The 13,756-nt window shown below is 41.4% G+C and overlaps 1 protein-coding gene across 3 annotated transcripts in view; it reads left to right on the forward strand.

The window, feature by feature from the left end:
- The window catches only part of trim46b (tripartite motif containing 46b), a 57,854-nt gene extending 46,357 nt beyond the window's left edge, over nt 1-11,497 (forward strand). For 2 of the 3 annotated variants that reach the window (XM_062047548.1, XM_062047549.1), the window contains exons 10-12: nt 2,739-2,968; nt 10,292-10,359; nt 10,432-11,497. In XM_062047548.1, the coding sequence (XP_061903532.1) occupies nt 2,739-2,968; nt 10,292-10,359; nt 10,432-10,879 (746 nt within the window). In that variant the 3' untranslated portion in view covers nt 10,880-11,497. Of the gene's footprint in view, nt 1-2,284; nt 2,344-2,738; nt 2,969-10,291; nt 10,360-10,431 lie in introns of those variants that run through there. The other variant, XR_009826228.1, reaches the window with a different exon arrangement.
- Nucleotides 11,498-13,756: the final 2,259 nt, after the last annotated feature.

A 13,756-nucleotide genomic window follows, 5' to 3' on the forward strand; every position in this document is an offset into this window, starting at 1 on the left:
CGTAACTTTGGAGAAATATATGTGCTGTATGAACTTTGCGGAGGTGAACGGTACTTTGGGCTGTGGGATTGAGTGTGTTGTGCGGGTGTTTGATTTGTATTGGCGGGTTAGATGGACGGGAGAGGGGAGGTGTTTGTTATGTGGGATTAATTTGTAGCATATTAAATATAAGCCTGGTTGTGTTGTGGCTAATAGAGTATATATATGTCTTGTGTTTATTTACTGTTTTAGTCATTCCCAGCTGAATATCAGGTCCCACCCGCCTCTCACAGCATCTTCCCTATCTGAATCGCTTCCACTGCCCTCTAGTCCTTCACTCTCACTTTCCTCATCCACAAATCTTTTATCCTCGCTCAAATTAATGGGGAAATCGTCGCTTTCTCGGTCCGAATCGCTCTCGCTGCTGGTGGCCATGATTGTAAACAATGTGCAGATGTGAGGAGCTCCACAACCTGTGACGTCACGCTACTTCCGGTACAGGCAAGGCTTTTTTTATCAGCGACCAAAAGTTGCGAACTTTATCGTCGATGTTCTCTACTAAATCCTTCCAGCAAAAATATGGCAATATCGCGAAATGATCAAGTATGACACATAGAATGGATCTGCTATCCCCGTTTAAATAAAAAAATCTAATTTCAGTAGGCCTGTAAGACCTTGAGTGTGAGTTTTCGTTTAAAATCTGATGCTGCAGAAAAAATAATGCATCAAAATCAATGTTGCTACCGATCATTGACCCATGCTATAAATGTGTTTTTAGATTTATTTCTAATAAAAAATACAGTGGAGTTTTGTGAACATAATGCAGTCCTTCTCAATTATTTTCTGTAGGAAGAAGAAAACATTTTGTTTAATATACATCAGGGGTGTCAAACCTATGAACAGGTTTAATCCGGCCCGCGTGCCGCAAAATGAGTTTGCGGAGTATAAAAATGAGCTGCAATTATTTAATGAAAGAAACTGCTATTCTAAATGTGTACACATTTCGCAATAGCAATTCCAGGAAACCACATTATACTGTTTAAAGATGACGTGTCAGCTGACTTTAAGCACCCTCTGGATTGGCTGCCGCTACTCCAATCAGTGCAGGTGCAAGAAATCAGCTGTCCCTGTTGTGGCTGGCGGCTGACTAATGCTCTAGCGAAGCACGATACCTTTTTTTATTGTAAATAATCCACTCAACATATACAATAAGATGGTAAGATGCAAAGACTTTAGTCAACATGACCATCATTTTCCTAGTAGTTAGAGTTCCGTGCAGCGCTCGCAATTGGTTGATGGTGCGATGCGCACCCTGAACTCCATTGTAAAAATGTGAGTTTCTACATTTGTTGTTTGTTCTATTTTATTCTTTGCTTAAATCTACCATGTTCACATTAGAGTTGTGGCAGTTTTGGAGGTCACAAATTTGGTGGTATGAGGAAACACTGTGGCTTCTCCAAACCCGTTTTTAATGGTGAACTGCCAACATGAGAATGCTAAACAGGAAGTGCTTAAAGTTTAATGGCTTTGTAAATACACTGAGACAAAGTCTAAGATCATAGTGTTCCTCACAGTGTTTTTAGAAACCGCCCCAATTTTTTGCTCAGAATTTTCAACTAACTTGAAGTGTTTTGCCAAGAGGATTATTTGTAATGTGCACATTTTTAGAATGTGCTTGGTCTAATTTTGGCCAAAGTAAGACAAAGAATTTTGAAGTTGTCTTTATTTTTTTAATTATTATGCCATGATTTCATCAGTTCGGCCCGCCTGGGAATAAATTTTCCTCCATGTGGCCCGTAAGCTAAAATGAGTTTGACACCCTTGATATAGATCATATTAAAGAATAACTTTATTAACTGCATGATACTATTTACCCACTATTTGAGAAGGGCTGACATAATGGCATGTAAAGGGTAAAACTACAATAAATAAATATACTTATTATAAATGACATAGTTAGTATTTTGCATGTTTATTACAGGCTTAAGTAGTTTTAAAAGACTAAGTGAAAAAATATGAAGCTATTTTTGCAAGCGGACATTTTTTGCCATTAAAAGTGTGAGTTCTATTCAAGGTTTGATGCAACCCACTTCACCACTGGGTTAACACCAGCTGGAATGCTTGTGTCAAATCAGAAGACGCCCGTCTGTATACATTACGGTGGTCTGCAATGGTGAAACAGTAACTCATTCTCTTTTCTGCTTACCACCACGACTTCCCCCCTCCCCCTACGGCCCCCATCAACACGCCTCCTTATTTCCTGTACTTCTTCATCTCTTGTCACCTTTTTATTTCCATTTCACAGCTTCTCATCCTCTTCAGCCGCTCCTTCCATGCCGCCAACCTCCACGCCGCCTACGGAACGTAAGAAGAACGCCGCACGGCCATTCCGCTCTCTTCCCCGCCTCCCCCTTACATCTTTTTTCCACTCCGGTCTTTCTCCCCCCTCTAACGAGACGCGTCTCCGCGGTGATGAGGTTTGCACCGTGTTAAGACTAAGGCTTAACGAGGCGGATTGGATTACGATCCGTGGCTTTAAATGGCGTGATTGGTGGTGAACGACCCCCCCGTTTCCCTCACCCATCCCCCGTTAGCCCCTCCTGCTACTGCATACGACCCCTCTGTGAATTGAAGGGAAAAAAATGATACCTTTAGTGTTCTCTTCCCTGCGATGGGAGGTGTATTCCCGCTTTGGTTTGCCTTTCCTTGTTATGTTCCGCACTTGACGGCCGTTTCACGCTCCACCTCTTTTTCTACAGTGCTCAACTTCTACCTGGACTCCCGTTGGGGTCTCCACGCCGACCGCCTGGTGGTCAGCAAGGAGCAACGGGCGGCACGCAGCGTCCCCGGTCTCTCCCTGTTGCAGGCGGCCGACCACGCGCTCACTACCTGTCACATGACCGCCGACCTCTTGGTGGGGGACGTGGCCATCACGCAGGGGAGACACTACTGGGCGTGCTCAGTGGAGCCCGGGTCTTACCTAGTGAAGGTACGTCTGGACTAAACATTAGGCACCCCTGTCTGAAAGCACTATAGTAGTACAACTCTGTATATAATGATTCTAAAGGTATCCGTATTTTACGGACCATAGGGCGCACCGGATTATAAGGCGCACTACCAATAAAAAGTTGGGTCTATTCAGGTCTTTTTTCATACAAAAGAGCGTATTAAAGGGGTCATATTATTATTTTTTTCTAAATGTAAAACACTTCCTTGTGGTCTACATAACATGTAATGGTGGTTCTTTGGTCAAAATGTTGCATAGATGATGTTTTACAGATCATCTTCAAGCCGCTTTCTGACAGTCGCTTCAGGATGCGCCGTTTTGTGGGCGGTCTTATTTACGTGGCTCACCTTCGACCGCGTCTTCTCCCCGTCATTTTTGTTGCAAGGATGGGAGTGGAAGAAGTGTCAAAAGATGGAGCTAACTGTTTTAATGACATTCAGACTTTACTTCAATCAATAACGGAGCAGCATCTCCTCATCCGAAAACAACAACAAGGCCGGAAATTTGCCCCTTGAAAAACCGTCCGACCGGAACTCTCTAATAACTAAAGTTCCTTGGGTGAATAATGTAAACTCACTACACCGGTATGTTTTAGCGATTTCATGGCGAGTTTACTGACAGATATAAGTAAGAACTTTACACTACTTTATATTAGAAATGGCAACAGCGGAGGATGAATGTCACATAACAAGAATATAGAGAAAAAGAAGAAGCTTATCGACTACGGTGTCGCCACGGACTACAAAGGCGGATGCGCGCAAAATTTTCAGGACTTATGCAGATCCCAAATACAGATCAGCAGGTACCAGAAGGTAAGAAAAGTTGCTTTTGCATAATATCACGAAACAAAACGGCAGATAATATGTCTTACTTTATACACACACCATAATAACACTCCTATGTTGAAGCACAGTACAATCCATCAAGGGGTGCGGCCTCATAGCTTACCAAAGTCGTACTAAAACATTTTGATAGATTTTTGAGCGCCGTTTGTAATGTTCTATATTTTCAATGGAACATATAAAATGTTGGTGTTATTTACTTGAGTCATATTACAGTCTACACATATCTCTTAAGTGTGACTGACATCATATTGCAGTCTCCACGAATCTTTAATGTGTGACTAATGTGTGATCTACTGGTCACATTTGTCATTTCATCATGCACCAAATTAAATAGCTTCAAGGTCGGTAAACACAAGCAAGATTATTCCGTACATTAGGCGCACCGGGTTATAAAGGCGCACTGTCGAGTTTTGAGAAAATGAAATGATTTTGAGTGCGCCTTATAGTCCGAAAAATACGGTACATTGTTACCGTGTAACATCCATCAAAATATACACAAACTTACTCCTAAGTCAATCACAGTGCAAATGCACAGACAATTAACTGCAATAATTAAATGAAATAACAATAAAAAGAGAAAAACTCCTAATATGAGCTACTTTTCGTCACAATTATTTACATCCAGCTTTGTCTCTCCGTCACGTCACACATTACATTCGTCAAGCGGCCCGAAGCCAACCACACGAGCTTCAGAATCAAACATCCTGCCTGACTGCCTTGGACTAAGTCAGGGGTCGGCAACCCAAAATGTTGAAAGAGCTATATTGGACCAAAAGAAGAATAAAAAAATCTCTCTGGAGCCGCAAAAAATTAAAAGTCTTATGTAAGTGTTGTAATGAAGAGAACACATGATATAAGTGTATATATTAGCTATAATAGCCTACTATCAAAATGACTGTGTTGCAGGCTGATGCAAATTTTCGTTGACAGAAATGTTGTAATTTTAATACTTATTCTACACATTTTTGCATTGTTGGAAAACATTAGTAAACGGAGGCTTCTCTGAGGGTGAGATAACTCCTGGAAATGACTGGCTTTTTATGGCCAAAGGTATAGATGTGTGTGTCCAAGTTAAAGGAAACGGCAGACTGTCTTCTTTTAATAAATGTATTACAATCTTTGGCAAGTTGGGTAACATTTGCTGTGGTCTGGAACAAAATGGCACACAAACAACTCTGAGAAATGCAGCCAATGTTACATACAGATAATGTGTCACGAGACATGCAAATATAAATTAGATACACAGAGGACATAAGTATAGGAAATAAAATGAGCTCAAATATACCTACAAACGAGGCATAATGATGTAATATGTACATACAGTTAGCCTAAATAGCATGTTAGCATTTATTAGCTTGCAGTCATGCAGTGACCAAGTATGCATGATTAGCACTCCAACAAGTCAATAACATCAACAAATCTCACCTTTGTGCATTCACGCACAGCATAAAACATTTGGTGGACAAAATGAGAGAAAGAAGGAGTGGCATAAAACACGTCTTTATGTGAAAGTTGTACATGTAAACAAACTTTGGTGAGTTCAAGGACCGACAAATTTAGTAGGAGAAAACGGCGCTCGCCAAATACTCTCATCAGCGAAGTATGTTTAATATAAACAGTGGGATTTCTAACAATTAGGAAGGTTTGTGTCATGTTTGTCTTCCTACAGAAACCATATTAAAACAAAAATATTTTTTCCCTCATCTTTTTCCATTTTCATACATTTTTGAAAAAGCTCCAGGGAGCCACTAGGGCGGCGCTAAACTAGAGCCGCGGCTTGCCGACCCCCGTACTAAGTAATAATATTAATATATATAGTATTGGACAGTGTTTCTTAACCATAGGGCGCCAAAAGTTCCCCTTAGAGGACCACCCCTGGGGTCCGTTTGGGCCGCAGCGGCACTCCGTTGTAATACACTTTTCCACCACTTGGAGCAGTAATGACAATAATGTATCAAACAAACAGAAGAAGTCTGGAGCTAGAGTCACGGAGAAGTTTCTCAAGCACAAAAATTATGAATAAATGAAGGAATTTGTACTTCCATTTACACTTGAATGTTATTGACAGTTTAATATATTATTAATATTTATTCAATTAATTTATTTAAGCACATTATAATTGTATGTAAATATTATTTTTTTTTATCAGTTTTTATGAATCTCTTCTTTTGCAGTATATTTGGTTAGTACTGATTTTGTAATCAGACTGACCTAAACCTTGATAATAATCTTAGAGATTGACACATGTTTTCCTATCATTTAAACACAGTGTATTAGATATAATTACTGAAAACAATTAAAATCAATAGTAAGTTTACTAATACAGTGTTAATATTTAACTGTAGAGGAAATTCAAAAAGGTTAAAACCTCTAATAGGACATATAGATTTAATAATGAAATAACGCAGTCTCTCCAGGAATTTGCAGGCTTATTTGTGATTGTTGCGTCCTACAAATATCTGATATGCGGCAGTTTTTTCAGAAAGTTGCTGCAAAAGTTACCACGTTTTGAGGCCTTTTTTTCCCCAAAAGCACAGGATCTCAACAAAAATATGCCTAGTGGTTAGCATGTCGGCCACAAGGTCAGGGGAATGGCCCCAGAGAGATACAACAACCGATGAGCACACAAAAGGCTCATAAACATCCAACATTTCAATTGTGTTTCAATCAGAGTTCATTTGGAGATCAGTGTCTCCTACAGTCGCGATCAAAAGTTTACATACACTTGTAAAGAACATAATGTCATGGCTGTCTTAAGTTTCCAATAATTTCTACAACTCTTATTTTTTTTGTGATGGAGTGATTGGAGCACATACTTGTTGGTCACAAAAAACATTAATGAAGTTTGGTTCTATTATGAATTTATTATGGGTCTACTGAAAATGTGACCAAATCTGCGGGGTCAAAAGTATACATACAGCAATGTTAATATTTGGTTACATGTCCCTTGGCAAGTTTCACTGCAATAAGGCGCTTTTGGTAGCCATCCACAAGCTTCTGGCAAGCTTCTGGTTGAATTTTTGACCACTCCTCTTGACAAAATTGGTGCAGTTCAGCTAAATGTGTTGGTTTTCTGACATGAACTTGTTTCTTCAGCATTGTCCACACGTTTAAGTCAGGACTTTGGGAAGGCCATTCTAAAACACTTAGCCTGATTTAGCCATTCCTTTACCACTTCTGACGTGTGTTTGGGGTCATTGTCCTGTTGGAACACCCAACTGCGCCCAAGACCTAACCTCCAGGCTGATGATTTTAGGTTGTTCTGAAGAATTTGGAGGTAATCCTCCTTTTTCATTGTACCATTTAAAGCACCAGTTCCATTGACAGCAAAACAGGCCCAGAGCATAATACTACCACCACCATGCTTGACGGTAGGATTGGTGTTCCTGGGATTAAAGGCCTCACCTTTTCTCCTCCAAACATATTGCTGGGTATTGTGGCCAAACAGCTACATTTTTGTTTCATCTGACATCACATGGACAAAGATACGACCTTCTGGAGGAAAGTTCTGTGGTCAGATGAAACAAAAATTGAGCTGTTTGGCCACAATACCTAGCAATATGTTTGGAGGAGAAAAGGTGGGGCCTTTAATCCCAGGAACACCATTCCTACCGGCAAGCATGGTGGTGGTAGTATTATGCTCTGGGCCTGTTTTGCTGCCAATGGAACTGGTGCTTTACAGAGAGTAAATGGGACAATGAAAAAGGAGGATTACCTCCAAATTTCTCAGGACGACCTTAAATCATCATCATGTGCAATGCTGAAGAAACAAGTCCATGTCAGAAAACCAACAAATTTAGCTGAACTGCACCAATTTTGTCAAGAGGAGTGGTCAAAAATTCAACCAGAAGCTTGCCAGAAGCTTGTGTATGGCTACCAAAAGCGCCTTATTGCAGTGAAACTTGCCAAGGGACATGTAACCAAATATTAACATTGCTGTATGTATACTTTTGACCCAGCAAATTTGGTCACATTTTCAGTAGACCCATAATAAATTTATAAAAGAACCAAACTTCATGAATGCTTTTTGTGACCAACAAGTATGTGCTCCAATCACTCTATCACAAAAAAATAAGAGTTGTAGAAATTATTGCAAACTCAGGACAGCCATGACATTATATCCTTCACAAGTGTATGTAAACTTTTGACCACGACGGTATTTCAGAAAAGCACCCCATAGTCATACTTGCCAACCTTGAGACCTCCGATTTCGGGAGTAAGGGGGGGAGTGGTTTGAGGTGGGCGGGTTGGAGGGGCGGGGTTTGGTGGTAGCGGGGGGGGGGGGGGGGGGGTGTATATTGTAGCGTCCTGGAAGAATTAGTGCTGCAAGGGGTTCTGGGTATTTGTTCTGTTGTGTTTATGTTGTGTTACGGTGCGGATGTTCTCCCGAAACGTGTTTGTCATTCTTGTTTGGTGTGGGTTCACAGTGTGGCGCATATTTGTAACAGTGTTAAAGTTGTTTATACGGTCCCCCTCAGTGTGACTTTAATGGCTATTGACCAAGTATGCATTGTATTCACTTGTGTGTGTGTGTAAAAGCTGCATATATTATGTGACTGGGCCGGCACGCTGTTTGTATGGAGGAAAGCGGACATGACGACAAGTTGTAGAGGACGCTAAAGGCAGTGCCTTCAAGGCACGCCCCCAATATTGTTGTCCGGGTGGAAATCGGGAGATATTCGGGAGAATGGTTGCCCCGGGAGATTTTCGGGAGGGGCACTGAAATTTGGGAGTCTCCCGGGAAAATCGGGAGGGTTGGCAAGTATGCCCATAGTTATTGAAACTTTAAAGAAACAACCATTCAATCTCAGCATAACCTTTATCAGTTTGAAAAAATAAAGAGCATCTTTATGGAAAGGAGGCGCTGTTGCCTTCCAATTTAAAGGCCTACTGAAATGATTTTTTTTTATTTAAACGGGGATAGCAGATCCATTCTATGTGTCATACTTGATCATTTCGCGATATTGACATATTTTTGCTGAAAGGATTTAGTAGAGAACATCGACAATAAAGTTCACAACTTTTGGTCACTTATAAAAAAAGCCTTGCCTGTACCGGAAGTAGCGTGACGTCACAGGTTGAAAGGCTCCTCACATTTCCCCATTGTTTACACCAGCAGCGAGAGCGATTCGGACCGAGAAAGCGACGATTACCCCATTAATTTGAGCCAGGATGAAAGATTTGTGGATGAGGAACATGAGAGTGAAGGACTAGCGTAACTTAGGTACAAGGGCTCATTGGATTCCACACTCTCTCCTTTTTCTATTGTGGATCACGGATTTGTATTTTAAACCACCTCGGATAATATATCCAGGGGCGCCGAAAAAGGGGGGGGGGGGTAAAGGAGACGGATTCTAGGGGCCCATGATGTAGGGGGGCCCAGAGAGGCCCCTAATGATGATGAAATTATAATACAGGGGGCCCTGTAAAGATTCTTTTCATGGGGCCCAAAATCCCTAGCGGCGCCCCTGACTATATCCTCTTGAAAATGAGAGTTGAGAACGCGAAATGGACATTCACAGTGACTTTTATCTCCACGACAATACATCGGCGAAGCACTTTAGCTACGGAGCTAACGTGATAGCATCGGGCTTAACTGCAGATAAAAACAAAAGAAATAAACCCCTGACTGGAAGGATAGACAGAAAATCAACAATACTATTAAACCAAGGACATGTAACTACACGGTTAATGCTTTCCAGCCTGGCGAAGCTTAACAATGCTGTTGCTAACGACGCCATTGAAGCTAACTTAGCAACGGGACCTCACAGAGCTATGCTAAAAACATTAGCTATCCATCTACGTCAGTCAGCCCTCATCGGCTCATCAACACCCGTGCTCACCTGCGTTCCAGCGATCGACGGAGCGACGAAGGACTTCACCCGATCATAGATGCGGTCGGCGGCTAGCGTCGGATAGCGCGTCTGCTATCTAAGTCAAAGTCCTCCTGGTTGTGTTGCTGCAACCAGCCGCGAATACACCGATCCCACCTACAGCTTTCTTCTTTGCAGTCTCCATTGTTCATTAAACAAATTGCAAAAGATTCACCAACACAGATGTCCAGAATACTGTGGAATTTTGCGATGAAAACCAAGCTTTTTGTATTAGATACAATGTGTCCGAATACTTCCGTTTCAACGATTGACGTCACGCGCATACGTCATCATACATAGACGCTTTCAACCGGAAGTTTAGCTGGAAATTTAAAATTGCACTTTATAAGTTAACCCGGCCGTATTGGCATGTGTTGCAATGTTAAGATTTCATCATTGATATATAAACTATCAGACTGCGTGGTCGGTAGTAGTGGGTTTCAGTAGGCCTTTAACACAACGCGTCGCCGAGCCAACAAAGTAGTGAATGCCACAAGATTCTTTTTGGATTTGTTGTGCCCGCTCCTAATTTGAAGAATCATGCAAAGCAGCTTCATTTACTATGAATTGATATTACTGGTTTCCAGGTTGGTGTTGGTTTGGAGTCCAAACTCCAGGAGTGGTTTCATCTTCCAGAGGACATGGCTAGTCCCCGGTGAGACATAGAAGTGCTTACAGTAAATACACAGTGATAATAGCAATAACAGTAATCACAAATGTCCTCCAGCTACGACCCGGACAGCGGCCATGACAGCGGTGCAGAAGACGGCGTGGACTCCGCCCCGCCCTTCTGCTTCCTCACCATGGGCATGGGTAAGATCTACCTGCCCCAGCACACCAACCACCACCACCACCACCACCACAACGGACATCGCTCCGACCCCAACGGCAACGCCCCGTCCGCCCCGGCGGGCCTCACCTACCCGCTGCCGCCCCGGCTAGGCGTGTGCCTGGACTTCGAGAAGGGTCGCGTCACCTTCTACGACGCCCACTCCCTGCGCCCCCTGTGGGAGGGCCACGTGGACTGCTCGGGCCCCGTGTGCCCCGCGTTCTGTTTCATCGGCGGCGGGGCGCTGCAGCTCCAGGAGCTAGTGGCCAACCGCAGTGCGGATCAGACGCCCGTGAGGAGGGTGACCATCCAACCGCGCCTCGTCTCCAATTTGAACAACAACTGATTTGGAATGTTAACAATTTCTAGCAACAAATATGCAATGTAATTAAGTTTCTATTTGCAAGACGCGCCGCTTTAGTAGTGTTAGGTGTACCCGACACTATATTTGATGCTTGCACTTGTCGCCTGGCTGTCTTATTTATTTATTTATTTATAACGCCAATGTCCGTATCGCACCACTCTTGCCATCCCATGTCCTTAAATGTTCAATTTATGTGCTTTGTTTAAAAACGTGAGTAAAAGTGCATCTGTAACAACCAATCCTCCAATCCTATTGTTTAAATGTGGTCTGTTAGGGGGAAGGAGAGGCAGTAGAGTTGAATTAGAAGCTCCAATTATACCTCTGGAACGCAGCTAATCGCTAGTTTCAATGGTTGTGTTTGTGTTTTGTGATTCTAATACATGTCCCTCCTCCGCACATGATTGTTTAAAACATTGTCCAACAGCCGGTTTCTTAACACCCTTTAATTGTAAAAAAAAGAAAAAAAAGTTTTTATTATGAAGTAAACAAACACCATTTTTGTTCTTGTGAATAGATTCAAACCACGCTAACTTTCACCTGCTGGCAGAATGTTTTCAAAAGAAAATGTATTAAAAAAACAGAATAGATTGCAAAAAAAAACCGTTTTCGTTTGTCGTTATTTCTTTTAACCGCTAGAGGGCAGCAAATCCAACAAGATGCTGATAAACCCAATATACATGTATTAAATTAGCCATTCCAAAGACTGGAATATCTCATGGCTATTATACCCTCATACATGTTTATTAAATATTATATATACATTTATATACATTTCCCCCCAAAATCTCAAAATAAATGTAATACAATTATGAAACTAAAGAGTACAAGCCAAACCCAAAATAACCTGAAAAGACCGACACATCAAGTTTATTTGAATTTAAACAAAATCCCATTTATTTCCACAGAATAAAAAAGGTTGTAATTAGGGCTGTCAAAAATAACGAGTTAACTCATCTGATTAATCACAAACAATAATCCTATTAACCATGCACATTAATCACACAATGTATTTGAGCGCACATGCTCCAGCGGATAGTTACGACTTTAAAAAAAACTGCTACCAGGTTTGGAGCAAATAAATGACGTATATTCAAGTAAAACCTTTATGTGTATGACATTCTGACAATAATAATTAATTAGTGTCAAAATATTGGGGTCTTTTTTTTTTTTAGGTCTATTTAAATTTTGTAAGCAAGTAAATCACGGTGATTAATCTCATTTAAAAAAATAATAATTTGAAAGTAGTTTTAATTAATAATGATTACAAGTGACTTATTTTGTTATTGTTATTTTTTATTAAGGGAGAATGTCAGTGTAGCTGAAGACAACACAGGAAACAATTGAGAGTTTTTAGTGTCAATGTCGCCCCCTGTTGGCTATCTATAATAGTCGTTATTCAACACTATATTTTCTGTCCTTTCCTGATGAACAACAAATACAGCAAATATAACACAATTATAATAATAATAAATCACTTGTGGAATCTCACATATGTGCCAAGTAAAGCATGCTCAGCAGGGAAGTTTTAGGGGGGGGCATCTGCTTTGAATAAAGGTATTACAATACATGTGTAGGTGTTTAGCATTCCTTATGTAAATGTAATGTAAATGGACGGCCACAGTTTACACTCTTTATGAGCTTCACGATGAAAAAAAAAAAAAAAAAAAAAATCACATTTGTCTTTAATTAGGAGGGAGGGAAAATGGAAAGAGTCGAGGTTTGGTATTTTTCAATGCATAGGCGCACAGAAGTATTGGGACACATTGCAGAGAGCACAACAGTGTCTCTGCAACATAGGGAAGAATAAAAGCAACACCGCAACACCCCCTCCTCCTCCCAGACGCTCGGCTTTATCCGCACCTCCTTTCTTGCGTCCAAATCTGCAACAGATTGGGTTTAGTCTGACTGGAGGTATGCAGCCACAACAGACACATGTAGGGGTCTGCATAATCCTCGCTCAGAGTATTAAGCACACAGCGTGGGCATTCTTTTAAAGGAATTACCCATATGTAATCTCTGTGATCATCATTTGCTACGGTTGGGGAAGCGGTGGGAGGACTGGGAGCGGTTGTTGTGGGGGCGGGGGATGTCAAAGTGAGACATGGGGAGGGGTGGGGGTCAAATCTGGAGAAGTCAGGAATCCGCTAACCCAACTAAAGCACATGTTGGCAAAGACCTGATTTATATAGTCAACCTGTAACTTGATGCTCTTTAACAAATTGTATTTGGGTTGAATCGACCAGAAGGACGTAGAAAACCGACAGAAAGAGGTGCAGCGTGCATGCCAGGCCAATGGGTAGCCACTGGAACATACGGGATGTCCTCTGCAGTGGACAATGGCTTTTCCTACCAAGGCTATTTTTCTTTTCCGAAATGTGCAACTCTGACCTTTGAAATAGACCAAAAATTGTCCACAGCTGCTCAGCAGGATACACTTTAAAGTAGCTCTTAAGGACGGGCTGTCAATTGGAAGTATACGATAATTGGGGAGAAGCTTTTAAACTCATCACATAAAAAATTATGTATATTTTTTTTACTTTATTAATTATTTGGAGTGCATGAGAAAGTGGAAAGTGTAAAATAGCTTTCTTTGACCTCATGGTCAAAGTATATCATTTTGAGAGGCTGTGTCCTCTGTAGTGGACATTTGTGGTTTGCATAGCAAGAAGGGATGTCCGATAATATCGGCAGTCCGATATTATCGGACGATAAATGCTTTAAAATGTAATATCGGAAATGATCGGTATCGGTTTCAAAAAGTAAAATTAATGACTTTTTAAAACGCCGCTGTGTACACGGACGTAGGGAGAAGTACTGAGCACCAATAAACCTTAAAGGCACTGCCTTTGCGTGCCGGCC

This window comes from Entelurus aequoreus, linkage group LG05 (genome assembly GCF_033978785.1).
Source record: "Entelurus aequoreus isolate RoL-2023_Sb linkage group LG05, RoL_Eaeq_v1.1, whole genome shotgun sequence".
Lineage (NCBI taxonomy): Eukaryota > Metazoa > Chordata > Actinopteri > Syngnathiformes > Syngnathidae > Entelurus > Entelurus aequoreus.